The sequence below is a fragment of the Protopterus annectens genome, chromosome 5.part0, assembly GCF_019279795.1.
Source record: "Protopterus annectens isolate FY-2018-M chromosome 5.part0, PAN1.0, whole genome shotgun sequence".
NCBI lineage: Eukaryota > Metazoa > Chordata > Ceratodontiformes > Protopteridae > Protopterus > Protopterus annectens.
The window spans coordinates 1,125,483,604-1,125,506,593 of NC_056735.1; the positions used below are offsets into that span (position 1 = coordinate 1,125,483,604).

At 41.1% G+C, this 22,990-nt stretch overlaps 1 protein-coding gene across 2 annotated transcripts in view; it reads left to right on the plus strand.

The window, feature by feature from the left end:
• Positions 1–22,063: 22,063 nt before the first annotated feature.
• Positions 22,064–22,990, plus strand: part of EIF5B (eukaryotic translation initiation factor 5B) — a 3,606,765-nt gene continuing 3,605,838 nt past the window's right edge. For both annotated transcript variants that reach the window (XM_044070982.1, XM_044070983.1), the window contains exon 1: positions 22,064–22,234. In XM_044070982.1, coding sequence (XP_043926917.1) covers positions 22,203–22,234 — 32 coding nt within the window. In that variant the 5' untranslated portion in view covers positions 22,064–22,202. The remainder of the gene's footprint in view (positions 22,235–22,990) is intronic.

The window sequence follows — 22,990 nt, forward strand, 5'->3', positions numbered from 1 at the left end:
CTCATTCTTACCCCTGCTACAGGTAGCAACATCCTTGACCTGGTCATTACTAACATGGGCAACTGTTGCTCTATACCAATAGTCAGCTCCTCCATGGTTAGATCAATCCACAAACTAATCACCTTGAAAATCCACATCACTCCCACACACACCCTTGAAAAGGTAACCACCATGAGAAACTTCTCCAAAGCTAACTTTGGGCTCCTAAAAACAGAGATGGCTAACTTCATGGCACCCATGCAAATGGAGAATAGCTGTATGACCACCGAATCATACACCAATGCATTGTATGAACACGTACACAAATGCATGAATCTCGCCATACCCAATAGAACTAAGACACTCTCCTCCAAAAAAAGGAAGCCAGTCTGGTGGTCCCCTGACATAAACAAACTCTACAACAGAAGGAGGAAACTGATGTGGAATAAGGTGAAGTCCCAAAACTGGAAAAACTCCCTTATCAGCCTCAACAAAAAGTTGAGATCCCTCATCAAATCCTCTAAAGCTAGCTATGAAAACAGAATTTCAGCAGATAGTAAAGGCAAACTACAATGCCTTCTATAGTTATGTAAATAATCTCCATGGCAATACCCAGATTTGCTCTGAGCTACTGCACAATGTACCTCCTATACCAAGCCAACAGATATTGCCAGTATACTGGCCGACAGATTCAGTGCCAACATTACCCCTCTCCCCCCAAAGGACCAATCATAATACCAGTAGATTGCCAGGCACCCAGTATTACTTTTGGACAGGTTAAAAAAGCACTGTCCAAGGCCAAGAATACAGCTTCTAGGGGACCTGACAATATCCCTGGCTGTGTTCTATATGAACTACAGAGTGAAGTGGCACCTCACCTGTGTGCCCTATTCAATCACAGCCTCACCTCAGGCTTTGTCCCTGCCATATGGCACACTGCTACAGTCATCCCTCTCCACAAAAGAGGAGCAACTACAGACCCTGGAAACTATTGGCCCATTAGCCTGATGAGCCTGATATGCAAAGCTATGGAATGCATCATCATGGACCTAATAAACAAGGATATAAGGAATCTCCAAACTCTGGATCCTACACAGTTTGATTTTGTGAAGGGTAGATCATGCCTGTTCTACTTGGTCAACTTCTTTGAGACATTCACCAGTGCTATGGATGAAGGCAATGTGGTGCATACAGCCTACCTTGATTTGGCCAAGACTTTTGATACCATTCCCCACTCAGGAATCATAGAAAAACTCACTAAGCTAGGCATCAACCCCTATATCACTAGGTGGGTTTCAAACCGGCTCACAGATAGAACCCACAGTGTGAAAGTAGCTGACTCCAAGTCAGATTAACGACTAGTCATGAGTGGAGTCCCACAGAGTTCAGTCCTGGGTCTTCTCCCATTTGGTATCTACTTCTCTGAAGTCCAGGCCAACATGAAGGGACTCTGGTAGACAATGTTCATAGATGATTGCAAGTTCGGAGCTATCACTAGCAAGTGATGTTGACATCCTACAGAATGGCCTCACTGAAACCAACGACTGGTGTCAGAACCATGGCCTTAAGCTCAATGCCAAAAAATATGTTGTCATTCCCTTTGGGAAAAACCCGGTTCCATGAATTACCACATTGATGGTAGTCCATTGAACACAGAAGGCATTATAAGAGATCTGGGAACACAGGTTGACAGCAACCTCTCTTTTGATCACCACATTGCCACTGTGGTCAGAAAGTCCTTCTATGTGGCAGATCTCATTACTAAGAGTTTTGAATCCAGGAAGAAAGAGGTCATTGTTTCCCTCTAATCTTCCCTCATTAAGCCAATCATCGAGTATAATGCCCCATTTGCCATGTACCTCACTAGACACCTGCAGCAACTGGAGAGGCCACAAAAGTACCTCACAAAGAGGATTCTAGGCCTTAAACACTTGTCCTATATGGACAGACTCAAAAAAACTCCAACTAATCTATGTCTCATATTGCCTACTTGGAGGCAATCTCTGCTTGACTTACAAAGCTATGTCTGACCCAGCTCTGTTAGAAATGTTACATCTAAAGAAATCCCAATCCCTCCGCACCACATGCTCCAGAGACCTCAACCTCATTACCACAATTAACAGAACATGCTGGATGGACAGGTTCATAACCTAGAAGCTGCCCATGTTATGGAATGGACTTCCCATACTTGTCAAGCAGAGCACCTCGCTGACCCTCTTCAAGAGAAAATTGATGAGTGGATGGGAAACAGAAAATTCACCCCAAGGATAACTCCAGTGGCTCTACTCGACAGAGGCACTAGGAACTAAGGTCGGGTTGCACTATGCCAGTGTAGTGTAATCCTATGGCTAGGCTGTAAAGGCCCCAAGGCCATTAGCCTAGTACACACCTATGAACAGACTGCATATCTTTGTGATCCAGGAGATCTCAGAATACAGTCACTGCTGTTCCACTTTGGCATAATTAGGTTATGATTGTTAGAGCAGAGTGTTTGCTAATTCACTTTAGGGGGTTAACACTCACAGATCAGTTAAAGGTCTCCCTGTGGCAGACATCCTAGAAATGCAGAAAGGCTCCACATGATAAGTTGAACATTCATGAATTGCATGGAAAACTGTGGGGTATCCTTGTTATCATGTCAAAACCAGGACAAGTGGCTTGTAAGTGGATCTATAGTGGTACTCACAGCTGTTGGGTTGTTGTGTTGTGTCTTTCGGCTTATCCTGGTTAGGGGTTGCCACAGCGGAACTCCGGTTCGCTAATGTTTGGTAATGGATTTTTACGTGCCGAGTTACCAGCCCTGATGCACAACCTTCAACGAAGGCACGCCCATTCATGCATGCCTCTGTTGGGTATACCCTTATAATAAAAAAAAGTGCTGGATTTAAGGTGCCATACAAAAAGCTCATGGTATTTCTTGTAGCATGGAGTTGTACCTTTCAACTGTCCAGATCTTTACAGAATGTCCATATTTCCACCTCTTTTTTTGTTTCTTATAAGATTTGCAGTTATCTGGCAAATCTTTGAGGATTGAAGTCACTGAAAAAATGACAGGTGTTTGAATTTCAAGCTTCATATCCTTTAGAAAATGCAGTATAACACAAACCTATTCAACTTTCAAAATTTGTAAGATCAATATTTAAAATCCTCCCTGATTTTGGGTCTCCACCCAAATTCTTCCAGCATTCTCCAAATTTGTTGAGCTAAGGAGTTGAGAGGTATGCACAGAATGGCATTAAAAAAGAAGCAAAGTATAACATAGTATGATCAGAAACAGCATGCATTTGGGGGTATAGCTGCACATTCTCAAGTATTGTCATAAATGGAATGGGACAGGACATTGTGTAATCTCAGTAATACAAGTCACGAATAGAAGTGGCTGGCATTTTACTTATGTGGCATATTAAGGTACTCAACAGTATACAGTACAAATTTTAGTGATCTAGACATCTGATATTACAGCCACTGTTATTTCACTCTGATATAGCTGTCTTAAGCGGGGTAGAGCAGAGACTCAGAATGCCACCCCTGTAAGTAATTCACTTTATTAGAGTAACACTCAAAGATCACTTAAAGGCTTCTTTGTGACAGACACCCTAGAAATGCAGATGGGCTACACAAGATTAGTCAAAGACTATTGATTGACATGTGAAAGTATGGGGCATCCTTGTCATCTTGCCAAAACCAGGGCAAGTGGCTTATAAATTGATGTGTAGTTGTATGGATATTTATTTATTTATTTTTTATTTTACATTTGTTGACCGGGCTAGTCTAGCTGGATACATTTCCATTTTCAGTAGAGGCCCGGGGAGAAAAGCTCCACATAAATTTTAACAAAAAAAGTTACAATAAACAAGCAAATGGGCAAAATCATCATAGATGAAAAGACAAATAAAAAATTATAGTACCCAATAACAGATATATACATGAAGAGAATCACATTTCACGAATAACATTAATTAGCTGAAATAACATCCAGAACAAGGCACAAAACAGGGAGCAAAATTGATTTATAATATTATATAGAACTAATCTTAGTAACAAAAGGAGAAAGAGAAGCACTATAGTAGGAGAGGAGGAAGGGAAGCAGTTTAAGAAAGAGAAGGGAAAGTTGAGAGAGATTAGCATAGAGGAAAGAAGAAACAAAAAACTCTAAAAGGAGGTAGACTGAGGCAGATACAGTAAAGAGAGAGGGAAAGTAAAGTAGTAGGAAAGTGCAGAGTAGTAGGAAAGCACAGAGGAGGTAAAAGATTAGTCAGGTTTTGAACAGGAACAGAGCCAGTGGCTTTGGAAGTAATCTTTGATTTTATGTTTAAAGAGAGGCAGAGATGTGGTAAGTGTTATATCGCTAGGAAGCAGATTCCAGTTCCTTCCTACAGTATTATTGAATAGAGAGTCACCGGCAGAATTATTAGTCTTTGTTATAGTAGCCATAAGTTTACTGGATGAGCGAAGGGAGTTTAGGTTGTTATAAGGGATTAAAAGTTTAGAAAGAATAGGGGTTTTGTTTGGTTGGTATAAAATTTTATGGGCAATAGCGAGTTGAGGGATTAACAGAAGGTTTTGTAGTTCAAGCCAGCCTAGAAGTTTCAGGTTAATACAGTGATGAGTTCTAAAAGGGTTACTAGTGGCAAAACGGGCAATGTTGTTGTAGCAAGTAGCCAGTTTGTTAAGGTTGGCTTTCTTGAGGTTAGTAAAAATTGGTGAGGCATAAAGAAGAGTTGACAAAAGATGGGAGTGGGCAATCTTGGCTCTGGATGATGATGTTAGGAAAGGTTTAATTCTATATAGGCTTCCTATTTTTCTATTGACTGTTTTAATGGTGTTGTTGATATGCTGATCAAAGGAGAGGTTGTTATCAATTGTTATTCCTAATAATTTTGTTGTTGGATCAGGAGCAATGAGAGTGGCATTATTTGAGGAGATAGTGAAGTCCAAGGGGGTGGACCTAGTGCTAGGAGAGAAAAGGAGAAGTTTAGTTTTTTTGGCATTTAGGAGGAGGTTGCGTCTGGTGAACCAAGTTTCTACAGTGTTGAAGACATTTTGAGTAATAGATGAAAGTTCATTAGGAGATGAAGCAGAGCAGATAAGGGTGGAGTCATCTGCATATTGAATGCAGGTAGATTGAGGGATTGCTAAGTGAAGATCATTATTGAACAGGGAGAAGAGAAGAGGTCCTAGAATGGAGCCCTGAGGTACACCGATGGAAACGGGTGTGAGTGAGGAAATTTGGTTTTCCCAACGAACTGCTTGCTGTCTATTGCCAAGGTAGGATGTAAACCAGTTAATGGCAAGATTATCAAAGGAGAGGGATGTAAGAGTGTTAATTAAAATGGAGTGGTTGACCATATCGAAAGCTTTAGAGAGGTCAATAAAGAGAGCAGAAGAGAGAAGGTTGTCGTTGCGGTTCCTATTGATAGTATCTACAAATGATAGGAAAGCAGTGGTAGTACTGTGATGTGGTCGAAAACCGTGCTGACAGTTTGCTATTATGTTGTTTTGAGAGAGATACTGTAAAAGTTGTTGGTGAATACATTTTTCCATTATTTTTGCTAAAGGAGAAAGGAGGGCAATTGGTCTATAGTTTGAGTACTCAATGGAATTCCCACCTTTATGTAATGGGATAATATGGGATATTTTCCAGATGTCTGGGATGGTTCCCTCTTGGATTGTCCTGTTTATAAGTATAGATACTGGATATGCAATTTCTTTGGCAGCTTTTTGGAGAAAAAGTGAAGGGAGCTTGTCAGCAGAAGGGGTACAAGGCTTCAGTTTGTGAATAAGTCTAGAGATGAAAGATGTAGGAATAGGTTGTATTTTAAAGTTATTTGAAGGATAACTATTGGATATTGGATAGCTATTGCTTATGCATTTTTAAGAAAAATCAATGTTAGGCATAAGGTGCCATATAAGCTATGGAAACACAATATATTTTGTAGCACAGAGTGACAATGAAAAGGAAGCAGAGCATCATGTGGTATGATCAGAAATAGTATGCATATTAGAACATGGCTGCACTGTGTCAAGTACAGACATTAAAGGGAGTATGGCATTGTATAATCTCAGTAATATAGCCAAAAGACAGTTGGTACCCTTGTGATTAACATCCCTGCTATAACAGAGTGAGGATTCCATAACACATGGTTTCATGAAAAGAGAATTTTGATCCAGACAGTAGTGTTGTATGAAGGAATGGTGATAATGCAGTACAGACCATTATTTATTATAAAGCAGGCTGCCAATGTGTGCTATGTATCTTCAGTAATGGCGGTAATATAGGTTTATCACTTGTTCCATTCTATGCAGGACGGTCCTTCTCGGGGCAGTCATTTCCTATGAAAGAAAATCAAAATGGCAAACATTCAGAATTTTTTAAGACAAAAATGTGATGTTTCCTTTAATAGTTGCAAAAAAATCATTATTTTTATCTCAAAAATGCCTAACTATTTTAGGAAACAGCATAAACAAATCAAATTAGTTACTAAATGCATATACGAATGATGGAGCTTTTCTCCCAAGCCTCTGCTGATAAGGGGTTATTTATGACCCAGGCAGACTTTACCAGTAAACAAATAGAAATAATTAAATAATAAATAAAATCTACACAAATTAACTTTTATTTTGTCAGTAAATAGAGTCCAGTCCTTTGCACTAACGGAAAGTATGGTGTGTCCTGCAAAATCTTACATTTACATAAAAAAGTCCCACTTTGCACACTTGGAGAGGCAGTAACCCTCCGGTGACACTGTGTACAATTGTGCAAGTGCAGTATATAAATATATATATGTCAGGTGACTGCACATATATAAGAAAATGATGTAGCTTGTGTTGATTTGCTATGGGAACAAGGTATTGGTGAGTATGAGGCACTAAACAAGATAGGATACTAGATCTGTCACTGCTCTGACAGTGATACCATGTGAGTGTTTTGGAATGCAACCACAGTTTAAATGGCATCATAGGTTCATAGATTAATCATGTAGGACTAATGGTTGTCAGACTGGGAATCAGCTACATATCATGCATTACAAATAGTTAGAATGATGGCAAAAAGCCTAAATAAAATGTGGAAAGAGAGAAGACTATTTCTACTACTTGCATCATTCAGATGCTTTCTAATGAGCTAGTGGCAGTCGTGCTAGCATTCAGAAGTCCGTAAAAAATAAAATACAAACTGACATGAGCAGAAAACTATGTTTACTAATGTTTTAGCTTTGCATTTCTCATTTGTTTTCCTACAAGTGAGTGACAAGTCAGGTTATACATTTCCTGAAATGCTACTTTTGCCTGAGGATAAAAAGCACAGGCAAAACTAATGAATGACTCAGTGAGAGCTATTGTGAGTACATCTGTAAGATGAGATGGAATCTGGATAACATCTTTGAAATTTCCTGTAGACACTCCTCCCCCAACCCCCACAGTCAAATTTGTGACATGCTCAGAAAGCCAGACTGAAAATGTGGACAAAGGGCAGAATCAAAACAAAAAATCCCTGGGACTGTCCCTTTAACAGGACATGCTGGAGAGACAGATATGTCCCCCAGTAGTTGCCACTCCTCTGGAACAAACTCCCAGTTCACATAAAACAGAGCTCCTCAATGACCCTATTTAAGTGTAACTTGGAGAATTGTATGGGAAACCTTAAATTTACCCTGGGGTTTTATATATTTTCATACTTCTGGGGAAACCTTAAATTTATCCTGGGGTTTCACATATGGGCTTTGTATTAGAACACTACCCCACCAGATGTGCAGTAGCAAGGGCCACCCAAACCCCGCTCAAGACCCAGCACATGGTGATTTTTTTTTCTATATCGTTGAATCAACATGATGATGTTTTGTTCATCCACATGAATAGTCACATGGGAGTTCTGCAAGAAAAACACAGAATAGGATACAACTGCAAACTCTGTTTTACAGGAGCATTTCTTAATACACAATCTGAATAACTGATGGGAATGCTTGCAGGACGTGCAGACTTTGCACAGAAAGCATCCCAGCCAAGAACCAAGTAATGTGTAACACAGACCTGTAAAAATGCAGGAAGGCCTTGGGATACATAGAAAATGTATCTGGTTAACCAACAAAATTGGTTTTGCAGGGGGGGGGCAAGTCCCCCTGCACCCCCCAACCCTGATACTTAAATATACCAACTCCGAGATTGCACTACATTGACAAAAATGGTAAACTACTATTACACAATGAATATTCACTAAGTCAGAGGCAAATCCGCATGGCATGTCAACCATGTGTTATTTTCATGCTAACCTCATAGACAGTAGGCATGTCAATCACTTTGTCCACTCCCATTTCTATGCGAACTGACTGGGGGTAGTGTTCTAATACAAAGTATTAGAACACTTACCCACTGGCATTTCAGCACAAAAATGGGCATGGTAAAAGTGATTGACATGGCAAGGGTGTGTGACATGGCATGTTAAACATGCATGACTTACAAGCTATGCCGATTTGCCAGTTTCATCGTGAATATTCATTGTGTATTCATACTGTGCTGTTCTTTTCTTTTTTCTTATTTTACCAAAATCACTTTCATAGTAGTTACACAGTACAGTATCGTAATGCTTTTGCAGGGGGCAAGCTCCCCTGCACACCCACACTCCCACTACTTCAATATACCAACTCCGAGATCACACTACTTGGAAGAAAATGGTAAAGTACGTTAGTTAAATAGCTGTTGTACTTGTTGGAAGAAAACTGCAGTTTTTAGGTTACTTCTGTAACGTGGCATGCACTGGTACTGCACAGTACTAAACAGCAAAGCTGATTCCCTGCATATCTCAGTATTCAAGCATTTTGAAACAGTAAAAATGGTAACAACCACCACGAAATATAGTCCAAGATTTAATCACTTAAAACAGCATAAAATGACATAAAACAACATAAAATCAAAGCAAGAACAATGATATGTAAGCGCTTTCAGGCTAATGCCCTTCTTCAGACAATTTACTGAAAAATTCAAACAAATCAAATAGTGAATAACAACCAATCCAAAAAATCAGTAATTTATCTGCCTTTTCTTTAGGGCTGGCTTAGGGGAATGACATCATTGAGTCCTGGGAATCTGTGAGCTGTTAACTCTATAATCCATCTTGCTTTCTGATACTCTGTTTCATTTACCAGGTTCCCGCCCCTTAAACTCTTGTGTATGCTCTGTATAACTATAAACCTAAAATCATGTCCTGGAAATTGATGAATGTGTTGATATAAACCATTGTGCTCATTATGTAGCCTTATGGCAGACAAATGATTCAGTATCCTATTTTTTAACATACAATGTTTCTTCTCTACATAAAATCCTGCATATAAATTGAAGGTAGTTAAATATATCACATTCATAGTCTTATAATTAGCATATGTATTAAAATGGTATGTTCTATTAGTAATGGGGTGTATAAATGTGGTTTCTGTATTTATATGTGAACATGCCTTACAGGAACCACAAGGTCTGGTTCCTTTGAATCTAGATTTAACTTGAGTCATCTTATTCCCTTCATGACATAACAAATCTTTTAAATTCTTGTTTCTTCTGAAACCAAACATAGGTTCTTCCCCTACAACCTTCTTTAGCTTCTCATCTGTGAGAAGAATTTTCCAGTTCTTCCTTACTATATGACATACCCCATGTATATTGTTACTGTAAGGGAACATCAACCTCATTTTATTCTCCTGTCTTCTGGGGTTGTTATCCCTAACACTTTCCTCTCGGTCACATGTTTACCAAGGCTGCATCTTATCATTTCTTTGTCCCATCCTTTTCTGAAAAAAATTTCCTCTACCATGTGTTCTTTGTATCCTCTTTCAGTAAAGTTATGCTTCATATTATCCAATTCCATAACAAACATATCATCATCTGTGCATAATCTTGAAACCCTGCCCAGCTGTCCTACCACTATGTTGTCAAAGATGAATCTTGGGCGCCTACTATCATATGTAAGTAAATTGTTTTTCCAACATTCTTTTCTATAAAGAGTGGTTTTTAAAACCATCATCATTTTGTGTAACTCTTACATCTAGAAAATCCAACTGAGTTCTAGAAAACTTCATAGAAAATCTTAAAAAAGATGTAGTAGATTCTAAATATTCTATAAAGGCAACAAGTTCTTGCAATTCACCATCCCACAACAGGAAAATGTCATCCACAAAGCATTTATAAAAACATATATTGTCAAATCATCCATAATATTTTCCTAATATATGATGTTGCTCCCAAAATGCCATAACTAAATTGGCATGCCATAACCCATCTCTTTGCCCCTCCCTAGCAAATACCTTCGAAATGCACAAGCCAGATAGACTCCTAAGATCCAACTCCCGAAACCTAATTAAATTGCATAAACCAAAATGTCCAGCTGGAAATCACCTGATGTCCTTCTCTCTTGCACGCCTTTAGAACTCTCTCCCTTCTCCCATCCGCACCACCAGCGGTCTCTCCTTGTTTAAAACCTTACTGCACTCGCACCTTACTTCACAATGGAAATGCTCTTGCTCCCATCCAACCTAATTCTGACCACACATTCTTCCTAACTTTCAAAACATATTTGCTGCCTATCACTGCCTCCTAAACCCGTGTGATGTATTCGACCAATAACTAAAACATTACCTCATTGTAATTGCCAAAAAAAAAAAATAAATAAATAAAAAATTACTACTTACTGAATTAACCTGACCTGATGTAATTTTGCAGATGAAAATCTTTTTATTTCTGTATTAGGTAACATTTACTTGAAATGTGTGATATGGATTTGTACTGTTTCTGAACTATGTATGTAACATTTATTTGAAATGTATACTATAGATTTATGTTTTTTTTATACTATGTACCTGTATTTGTCTGGAACTTTTCTCCCCAGGACTCCATTGAAATTGGCTTCTTGTAGCCCAATGGACTATACTGGAAAACAAACTGCAAATAAAATAAATAATATGTACTGGCACAAGGAGTGCCCATGGCCACCCCTTGTACCTGATGATAATGCCTGTTTTGACAAAGAAAAAGATTGCATTCCAAAATGAGTCTAAGCATCTCTATAATAAGTCTGTTCTTCCTAATATCAAGTAAATACAAATCAGAAATTAATCTGGATAGATCTGTTAACCCGTACTCATTGCTGATAGCAGTAAAGAGATTTTTTACATCTAGTGTTACCATAACATGTTTTCCTAGCTTCTTTAAGTCTGATAAACTCACTTAGACTTATTAAGAAATCACCTGTATCATTTAAAATGTGTGTAATGTGTGTTAATGCTGATCTCAAAGTACATTCTACCCAAACTGAGATATTTACTGTCATCCACCCCCTTCCTGATACTACTGGCCTAAGTGGGGGTTTAGAATGTCTTTGTGTATTTTAGATAAAGCCTTAAAGATAGGAATGGCAGGATTTTCTATATTCAAAAACTTATATAAGTCCATCTCCATCAGTACTTCATCTTTCAACTCTTCTAAGTGTTTTCTAATTCTAGACATGATATTGTTAACAATAATAGGAGATATTTGCTTGAAAGTTGTGTCTGTTAACATTTCACTTATTTTTGTATGGTAAAACTCTCTATTCATGATAACTACAGCTCCTCCTTTATCAGCAGATTTAATAATGATTTGTGTTCTGTTGTAAGGAAGTCAATGCTTCCCTCTCTGTTAGTGTTAAGTTATAAAATGTTTTGTTGTACTTGCTCTGTAAATAGACTCCAATTTCCTGTTCATGAACTTTAATAAAAGTGTTCATGGTGGAATTAAATAAGGGAACGAATGAACTAGGTTGCCTTAAAGCTACTTGTTGGTTGGAAGTGTTATTCCCAAACATATTTTTTAATATAACATTCCTCCCAAACATATTTTTTAACATGACATTCCTACTAAACATCATTAGATCCAGTATTACATCACTAAAATTACTATTACTGCTGGGAACAAAAGTAAGTCCTTTGTTTAACACATACCTTTCAATTTCAGATAAGACATAATCAGATAGATTATATATAATATTAATGTCATCATCAGTCACTGAGAAGTCCTTCCCTTTTTCTCTTCTTTTACGTCTGGTATTTTGAAAGAAGATTAACAATTCAATGTTTTGAATATTCATATGGTGGATGCAGATCTTGTCATGTTTATGTACACGTAAATCATGCACAGGGTGTTGGGTGGTCCTTGCTACTGCATCTGGTGGGGTAGTGTTCTAATACAAAGCCTCTTGGGCCATATGGGAACAAGAGCATAACATGGCTAGGCTTGTAAAGGCCTTAGGTTCATAGGTAGGTACTAGGTTATTGGCCCTGGGGCCTATATAAGCCTAGCCAAAAAGGTACCCTGGCTTTCACCACCCAAGAAAATTATTTTCCTGTACCCCTGTAAAGCAGAGGCACAGAAGTGATCCTCGGGGTGAATTTTCTATTTCCCATCCAGTCATCAAGATTTTTCTTGAAGAGTGCTAGTGAGGAGCTTTGTTTGATATAGATAGGTAGTTTGTTTAAGAATATGGGAAGTCTCTGGGACAGGAATCTATCTCTCCAGCATATTCTGTTTATTCTAGTGACAAGGTTTAGGTCCCTAGAGCATATAGCTTGGAAGGACTGGGATTTCTTTAAGTGAAGCATGTTCATCAGCTCTGAGTTTAACATAGCTTTATATGTTTGGCAGAGATCTCCTCGGAGTAGGCGATATGCTACAGAATAAAGCTGGAATTTTTTGAGATGGTCTGTACAGGGCAATCCTCTTTGTGAGGTATTTCTGCGGCCTATTGAGTTGTTGTCAATGTCTTGTGAGGTACATACCAAAAGGGGCATTATCCTCTATAATGGGTCTAATGAGTGATGAGTACAGGGGAATAATTACCTGTTTTTTCCTGGATGAGAAACCTTTTGTGATGAGGTGTGCCATGTAGAAGGATTTCCTGACTACTGTGGTGATGTGATTATCAAAGGAGAGACTACTGTCCACCTGTCTCCCAAGGTCTCTTATCACACTTTCAGTGTTAAGTAGACTACCATCTATGTGGTAGTTCATGGGTACAGAGTTTTTACCAAAAGGGTTGACAATGCACTTTTCGACATTGAGCTTGAGGCCATGGCTTTGAAACCAGGCATCTGTCTCAGTGAGGCCCTTTTGTAGGATGTCCACATCATTAGGAGTTTCAATAATGGCTCCTAGTTTGCAGTCATCTGCCAACTTCATTAGCCAAAGACCTTCTGTGTTAGCCTGTACTTCAGAAAAGTAGATACCAAACAGGAGAGGACCCAGGACTGAACCCTGTGGTACTCCACTTGTCACCGGTCAGAAGTTGGATTTGGAGTGTGCTACTTTCATAGTGTGGGTTCTGTCAGTGAGCCAGTTGGCAACCCATCTTGTGACATAGGGATTTATACCTAGTTTAGTGAGATTATCTATAATTCCAGGGTGGGGGATGGTGTTGAAAGCCTTGGCGAGATCTAGATAGGCTGTGTGAACCACCTTACGCTCATCTACAGCTTTGGTGACTGCTTCAAAGAAGTCTATCAGGTTTAGGAGACATGATCTGCCTTTTACAAACCCAAACTGGGTGGGGTCCAGAGTTTGGAGATTACCAATGTCTTTGTTTATAAGCTCCATGATGATACATTCCATGGCCTTGCAGACCAGGCTCGTCAGGCTAATGGAGCAGTAGTTCCCAGTGTCCATGGTGGATTCCCCTTTGTGAAGTGGGATAACCATCGGTGTGCGCCATTCAGTGGGCACAAAGCCTGAGGTGAGGCTATGATTGAACATGGTACTTAGTTGGGGTGCCAGTTCGTTCTGTAGTTCATGTAAAACGCAGCCTGGGATATTGTCAGGTCCCATGGATGCTGTGTTCTTGGCTTTGGTGAGTGTGGTTTTTACCTGTGCAGCCGTGATTACAGGAACTTTGCATTCTTCCAGTATAGAGACAGGCCCTTTAGGGGCTGAGAAGGGGTAAAGTTAGCACTGAACCTGTCTGCCAGGATGTTGGCAATATCAGTTGGTTCTGCATATTTAGTGCCATTGTGCTAAAACTCAGAGGAGATCTGAGTGTTGCCATTGAGACTCTTGACATAGCTATAGAATGCTTTGTGGTTGTCTTTAGAAACAGTGGTGATTTTGTTTTTCGTAACAAGCTATGGAGGATTTTATGAGGGATCTCAGCTTCTTACTGAGGCTGACCAGGGAGTTCCTCCAATCATAGGATTTTACTCTTTTTTGCAGCAGTTTCTTTCTTCTGTTGTAGAGTTTGTTTATGGCAGGGGACCACCAGATTTGCTTCCTTTTTTTGGAAGATAGCATCTTGGTTCTGTTAGGGATATCACGATCCATGCACTCATGTAAGTGATTATAAAGTACATTTATGTAGGATTCAACAGTCATACATCTATTGTCCGTCTGCATGGGTGTCGTGAAGTTTGCCACTTCTGTCTTAAGAAGGATGAAGTTGGCTTTGGAGAAATTTTTTATGGTGGTTTCCCTAACGGGGGGTGGGGGCGGGATGTGGATGTGTATGGTGATTAGCTTGTGGTCAGATCTGACCAACAAGGAATTGACCTCTGGTGTGGAACACCGGTTGCCCAAGTTGGTAATGACCAGGTCTAGGATATTGCTGCCCATGGTGGGGGTGTGGATAAGTTGATCCAAGGCACTGGAATTTATGAATTCCAGAAAATGTTGAGCAAAAGAATTGGTGCATGAGTAGTTTTCCCACTTAATGGTGGGGTAGTTGAAATCGCCCATTATTAGGGTGTTAGGTTGTACCCTAATATTTTCCAGTGTATCAAGAAATGAGGAGTGGGAATCCTGGGGCATGGTGGGGGATCTGTAGCAAGCTGCAATTTGGATTGCGGTCTTGCCCAGAGTTAGTTGCACTTGGATAATCTCGGATGCATTATGCTGAGCAACTAGCCTGGAAGTGTGGCTATCCTTAATGAATATGGACACACCTCCGCCTTTAGTGTTTCGGTCCAGGTTAGTTGGCCGAAAGGTGTGGTATGAATTATAGCCTTGTAATGCAGGGGTGCTCTCTGGAGCCTTGAACTAGGTCTCTGTCACTGCACAGATGTTGATTTCTTCATTTTAAGGAGTGCCTCGAGTGAGTGCATTTTGAGGTTTAGACTTCTAGCATTGAGTAGCATTACCCTCAGATTTTGCTTGCTTGTAGTTGTTATGGTGGTGAATTTGTCATTTGAACCTTGCCTAAAAAAGGCACTATAGGGGTGGCAAGAGCCTTAGCCAGAATCTGGAATCCCAGGGGCGATAGGAGCAGGTCATCTCTGGTAAAGCATTGTGGTCTGTCGATCATGTCATCTCAGGCAGACATATAATGGATCCCCTTAGAATGACACCAGAAGCTTAACCAATTGTTGAAGTCAATCATTTTGTCCTTGATGGCAGGATGCTACTCAGGGCTAGGGTCATACCTGCCTGGGCTACAAGATCGGAGAGCTCCTCCATGTCTCTTTTCATGTAGTCCAGGGAGGTACGTCTCAGGTCATTCACACCAACATGGACAATGATAGAGTCATATTTGTGCTTGTTGTGGAGTGACCTGAGTGCGTGCATTATGTGGCGAATCCTGGCACCCGACAGGCAAATGACAGTAAATTTCTCCTTCTTTAGCCTGGTGAGCGGAACATCAGTGTGCCTGACTATAGAGTCACCTATGACTAGAGTGTTGGTTATTTTATGCCTTATGGGCTGTGGTTGGGTGGCACACTGCATTTGTGGGCTATGTGTCATTTGGATTGTGTTGGAGGGGTGGAGGTTGCTTGCGTTTCTGCTTTGGAGGTTTCTGTTGCTTGGGCAGATTATTATTGAGAGCCACCGTGAGTGGAAATATGTGTTTTGTGTTTCTATGTGTGTGTTTTGGTGGTGCAGGTTTTGAGAGACTGTGTGATGCAAGTGTTTACCCTCTCCTCTTGACTGTCTAGCCAGTCTTGAGTGAAGAGAGCTTTGCTTCCAGTTTGGCTATATAAGTGCATCTCTCACAGATTGTAGTGTTAGGTGGTAGGAGAAGAAGGCTGTCTGTGTACCTGAGGCAACTGCTGCATTTCCACAAGATGCCCAGATTCATCAGGTAGACAGGAGAAAATACTGGGAGCTGACCCATAGACATGCCTGGATAGGTACTTATTTATTAAGTACTAAAAACTGTTTTCCTCTAGACAAGTGAGGAAAGCTGAGTGCTGTAGTAATTTTTAGCTTACTTAATGCTTACAATTAGTTCTCAACAAGTGCCGAGTTCAAAGAAACAACTAAAAAAAAAGTACAGTTTTGTACCTACCATAAATGTAGATGTTTGAGGATATCCATTGCTGCAGTCCTGACATATGGGTATTCCGCTGTCCACCATCGGCCCAAATACCAAAGGGCTAGAATCTGGCGTTGGTCATGGCGCTCGAGGCTGACATCAGTATGTGCCAGTATAAATGCGCATGACCGACGCCATACCCTCAGTCTTTCTTGCCTCAGACGTCAGAATGCAAAAAATACCACCCAAAACCCAAACCTAAATAAGGGGGTAGGAGGGAGGGAAATTTGGACTGCAGCAATGGATATCCTCGAACATCTACATTTATGGTAGGTACAAAACTGTACTATGTTCTTCGTCTACCATTGCTGCAGTCCTGACATATGGGTAGAATCCCAGAGCAACGGAAAACAGGGAGGATGGCCAACTAAATAGAATTAGGAGCTGCTAACATGCCCTGTAGAAGAGCAGTGGCAAACCCAGCCCTAGACCTAGAATAAAGAGGTAAATGATAATGCTTAGTAAATGTATGTACAGAACTCCAAGTAGCTGCCTCCAAAATGTCCTTAGCAGCTACCCCTCTCAAAAAAGCAGTAGAGGTGGCCGTAGCCCTAGTAGAGTGAGGCCTGATCCCAGCAGGAACATCTTTCCCATGATGAGAATAACAAAAAGCAATACAATGGCCAACCAGTTGGAGATAGTGTGGTATGAAACAGCTTTCCCTTGTGAAGTCAAAGCAAAAGAAACAAACAACTGTTGAGATCTTCTGAACTCTTTGGTTCTGCTCAAATAATATCTTAGATGCCTATGCACATCCAAAGAATGCAAAACTTTCACCCCTTTTATTTCGGGGGTCAGCATAAAAAGTAGGCAAATGTATAGATTGGTTCAGTGCCACATTGGGAATTACTTTAGGCATAAAAGTAGGATTAGTACGTAAGGAAACTCTGTCCTTGTGAAAAATCAGAAATGGTTCTACTGCCATGAGGGCCTGTAATTCAGAGACCCTTCGAGTAGAAGTAACAGCCAACAAAAAAGCAGTCTTCCAAGACAACAACTTCAACTCAGCTGTAGCTGCAGGTGCAAATGGAGGCAGAGTCAGCTTCTCCAAAACAAAAGTAAGATCCCAGGCTGGAGTGGGAGCTCTTCTCGGGGGTCTTATATTCTTTGCCCCTCTAAGAAACTGTTTAACCAATGGATGAGAAAACAAAGGAGGGTCACATTCATAGTGAGCAGAAATAGCTGCAGCATGCACTTAAACAGAAGAGAAAGACAATCCCTTGTCTAACAAAACAGTCAAAAATTGCAAAATACAACTCAGGTTAGGCAATATAACATCAAAGCCGTGAGCTGCACTCCAAAGAAAAAATCTCTCCCATTTATCAGCATAAACTTTCCGAGTAGTAGGACGCCTGGCTTCCAAAAGAACATCCAAAACTTGTTGTGGAAGCTGCAGGCCATCCTTCCCCAAAAATGAATTCTCCAGGCTGTCAGGTAAAGAGATTGCACACTGATAATGAGAAAATGATTGTCCTCCTGAGTCAATAAGTGAGGAATCTGTGGTAATGGCCAAGGTGTCCCAAGAATTAAACTCCTTAAGAGAGGGTACCAATGTTGTCGAGGCCAACCTGGTGCTATCAGAATCATGCGAGGCATTTCCCTCCTGACTTTCAACAATACCTTTGGAAGAAGAGGCAAAGGAGGAAAGGCATACACGTGCAGGTTTCTCCAGCTGAAGGATAGTGCATCTATTTACCAGGCTTTCGGATGAAATAGCCTTGTGCAAAACTTTGGCAGTTGATAATTCAGAGGAGAAGCGAACAGGTCTATGTCTGGAGTTCCCCAAGCCATGGTCAACTGCAGAAACACCTGATGATCCAACTCCCATTCGCGAGGATCCACAATCTGTCTGCTCAGAACATCTGCTAAAGAATTTTGTGCTCCTGGCAGAAACTGTGCTCGAAGAGTGATGTGCAGTTTTAAAGCAGTTTCCCATACTAGCATTGCTTGTCTGCACAATGGATAAGAATGGGTTCCCCCTTGCTTGTTGATGTACCACATGACTGTTGTGTCGTCTGTTCGAATCAACACCAGTCCTGATTGAAGTAGGCTCTTGAATGCTTCCAAAGCAAATTGAACTGCCAGCATCTTTTTCATGTTGATATGTAAATGAAGTAGCTCTGGGGCCAAAGGTCTTGAATCCATTTTCCTTCGAGATGAGCTCCCCAGGCCGACTCCGAGGCGTCTGTCGTTAATATCTGACATGCCTCTGGCTGGGTCACAGAGAGTCCCTTGTTTAGGTGACATTCCTGAGCCCACCACAGAAATTCTTTTTGTATGCAAGGGAGAATCTGAATGACAGTGTCCAAATCGTGGCTGTGTTGAGTCCACACGCTTTTGAGATACCATTGTAACTTCCTCATATGCAGTTTGGCATTGGGAAGCACTAGAATACAAGATGCCATGAACCCTAAGGCTTGAAGGACTGTCTTTGCAGTCAGCCTGGACATTACTGAAAGCTGATGGAAGTATTGATGAAGATGTCTTTGTTTGTCCAGGGTAAGAAATGCCATCTGGGTTGCTGTATTCAGTCCCACACCCAGAAAACACATCTCTTGTGAGGGTACTAGACTGGACTTTATTTCGTTCACAGAATACCCTAGGCACCTTAAAACTGTCATTACATAGTGAAGATGTTGAAGAAGTTCTTGCTTGCCTTGAGCCAGAAACAAACAGTCGTCCAGATAAGGATAAATTTGAATTCCTTGTAGTCTGAAAAAAGCAATTACTTGAGCCAGGACTTTTGTGAATACCCTGGGCGCAGTAGACAAGCCAAAGGGCAATGCAGAGAATTGACAATGCAAATTCCCATTCCGAAATCTCAGGAACTTCCTGGAACTGGGCCCGATAGGAATGTGAAGATAGGCCTCTGTGAGCCCTGCCCAGCATAGGCAGCAACCGCTGCAACGTTAACATCTTGAACTTTGGAATTCCCAAAAAGGTGTATAGAATGGACAAATCCAGAATTGGCCTCCAAGTATTTACTTCCTTTGGCACTAAGAAAAGACGGGAATAAAACCCTGTGCCTCCTTCAGCAGAAGGTACTTCCTGTATTGCCCTCCACTGAAGCAGAGAAGAAATTATTTGCCCGTGCTTCCAGTCTCTGCTGATGGGGCACATCTGGCATACCTTTGAAAGGAGGGAAAGTGTGGAAATAAAATTTGTAGCCTCGATTTACAATGTCCAATACCCATTTGTCCTGGGTAACCAAATGCCAATACTTTGCGAAAAGTCCCAGTTTTCCCCCTAGAGGAGCCGCCAGCATGGCAGAGTCCAGCAGCTGAAGACGCAGGTCATTGAGTTTGTTTCTGAAAGGACTGACCCCTGCCCTCCCCAGCAGAAGGGGTAAAAGAACCCAAAGTCCTAGGAGTAGCAGGGCCCTGAGAGGAAGCTCTACCCCTACCTCGCCTAGACCTGCCCCTAGACTGATAATCTGAAGAGGGAAAAGACCACCCTTTAGTAGGCCAATTCCTACTGAACTTAGGGGGCTGAACCTGTAAACAATCCTTAACTGTCTGCATAGACTTAGCTTTTTCCTCCATTTTTTCAAAACTGATTCAACCGGAGGGCCAAAAGAACATCAGACTGCAAAGGAGCATCCATAATCCGAGCCTTAACATGCTCTGACAATGTCTGAACTTTTAACCAGGCATGCCTGCGAAGAACCGAACTAGTAGCAGCCACCCTGGAAGAAGCCTGTAAAGCAGCAAAACCATATTGCAAAGAATGCTTACCAACTTGTTCTGAAACATGCACTAAATCCTGGAGCTCTTTACATTCAATACCTTCAGAGAAAGCATCAACTTTACATTTCAATTGGCCCAGCAAATAATTTTGACAATGTAAAGCCCTCATAGCTAAAGTGGAAGAGGAATACAACTTCATACCCCACCTATCCAGAGCTCTAGCATCCTTGTCCAAAGGAACTGGATTCATAACCACAGCAGCCCTGACACCCTTGGGGCCTTGAGCAATGGTGTCTGGGTCAGCCCTAGGACCCTTGTATAAATACTAGTGAGCTTCCGGTACCCTGCAGTATCTATCTGGTTTAGCAGGGGCAGGAGGCAAAGAGTCAGGGTTAAGAGAAGCCTCAGAAAAAACATCCTGAACAACATCCAATACAGGGGGAATAGCCAAAGGCCTATGCTGAGGCAAAAACAAGAATTCTCTAAGCCTTTTACGAGAATCAGAATAATCCTGGCCTTCCCATTTAAAATGCTCCCTCATGGAATGCAAGGTTTCAGAAAAAGAAAAATCTTCAGGAGGGGACGCAGAGGGAGGAGAATCCTCAGCCTCTGAATCAGAGTAGGGAGGGAAATCCTGGGGCTCTTCCACAGAAGAATCAGAGTCATTGGAAGACTGATCCAGACCCTCTATCCCTGGCTCTACCCTGGGCCTTTTCTCAGGGGGAGGCATAGAACCCCTAATTAAAGTAATCAAATCCTGCGCCACCTTCAACATGTGCTTTCTAGGAGCTGGACCCTGTGGACAGACACCAGCAGGGGCAGATTTAGATTTAGAAAGGCTTTTACTATGAGAAGGGGGAGGCCTAGAAACTCTGTGAGGGGAGGGAACCACCGACACATGAGAAGCCCCTTCAGCCTGGCCTACAACAGGAGAAGCCACTTCCTGAAGTAGCAAAGGCTCCCCTGGAGACTCCGCTAAACTGTCAGAAGGAGCCATTGAAGCAGTCGGTGGCTCTACCGAACCGGCGTCCGCAATGGACACATCTCGTTTGGACCGCAAAGGATTACTCTTTGCGTTCTTTAGCCGAACTGGGCGGAGAATCCGACGGCATGTTATAATTGCACCGTTTACCAAACACTAGCCTAGCACAGTCCAAGCGACGTGTAATAGTGCGCTTATCAAAGGCAGCACAAAAGCGACACCCAACAACGCCGTGCTCAGGCCCTAAACAAGGAATACAGAGTAAATGGTAATCCCTATGAGGAATCCGTTTCCCACAAGAAATACAGTTATAAACTTTTTCTGACATCCGGTAATACTGAGGCAAGAAAAAGACAAAAGTGTCCCCAACGGGGTACTCAGCCCAGCTTGGTCTCCGGTCTGAAACTCGAAAACCGACAATTCCAGAAAGCCCAACGGCACTTGCAAACACTGCTTCTGCTTAGGACCACGCGGCAAGAAAGACTGAGGGTATGGCGTCGGTCATGCGCATTTATACTGGCACATACTGATGTCAGCCTCGAGCGCCATGACCAACGCCAGATTCTAGCCCTTTGGTATTCGGGCCGATGGTGGACAGCGGAATACCCATATGTCAGGACTGCAGCAATGGTAGACGAAGAACATCTGGCTAGTTCTAAGTGAAAATTTGAAGGGCAGACTTTATGGCCTGGGAATATTTTAACCCTAACTAAGCGGCGAGCCAGTTGCCTAGTAACCTCCTAGGTTCCTAAACTCAAGCTCTAAAAGGAATGCGCTAAATGAAGAGGTGCAGTACTTCAATTTAAATGTTTTTAGATTAAGGTTTACAGGATCATGCTTTTAAAGTTCATCACTGTGCAATCCGAAAGATTCTCGTTTTAATACAAATATATACTCTATGACAGTCAAACTAAGCGAAGGATGTTGGGATCTGGCAATTTGAGAGGTCAGAAAACAATGAGTACGCAACGAAGTCAATAATTTAATCAGCCATTCACATATGGCCCGGGCAACATTTAAATAATCCCACCCATGTACATTTCCTTTCCTGTGAGAGAATCGAAACCTACGGTGGTTTAATAATCCAAACTTTTTTTTTTTACGTTTAACAACGTGGTGTGTACGTTTGAGTAGGTCGTGCGCATGCGTTTTGAGTGAAGCTGAGCATATGTGCTGAAGACTAGGGATTGATGTGTGTTTCATAGTGTGTAATTCTAAAGTTTATCCAGGTCATTTTGGAGTTATAATGGGTAAAAAGAAGAACAAGACTGAAAGCAGGTATGGTTGCCACTTAAGTGCTGTCCTTGTTTTCTAGACTGTAGGGACTAGGAAATGGAACTTTGGGTTTCAGGCCTTTGTGAGGTATACGTGGTAGAACGTTAGTTAAGGTCTGTTTTTATTAATGCTTATGATGTAGTCATTCTTTTTTTCTTACAGTTAGGGCAGAATTATATTCATGCGTTGCTCTGAGATTCTTCACATGCTTGTGCTTCACAGTGTGACAACTGAAGTAGGTGCTCTAGGTTACAATATTGCTTCAGTTAACTTTGATGTGTGCTCTCACTTTCACTAAAGTATTAAAATATTTTTGTACCCATCTTACGTACATATTTTGCAGTAGTACTAGAATAGAGAATGTAGTTTCATTTTTTTAGTTTATTTGTAAGTGAACTTTGCTGTCTTAATGTAGCAAGAAAAACTCCTTGAGCCAAGTTGGTCATGCACCATGTGCTGCTTTCTCGGTTCGTTTAGAATGTGTTTACTTGTTTTGTGGTTAATTTAAGCCGTCTTAATACAGATTTATTTATTTTTTTATTGGGGAAATTCCTGCTGGGGTGTACTGTTTTTTAGTGGAAGCCAGGGGAAAGAGTCGTCACCCCGAAAACTATAACATGGCAGGCAAAGTACATCGGCTACTCTTGATAATGCATACATCTTATAAGTAGAACATAAGACAGGATGTTTTTATAGATCTGCAGTATGCTTTTGATTTGTTAGAGTAATAGTCTTTATATTTAAAAAAAATACTCTGCT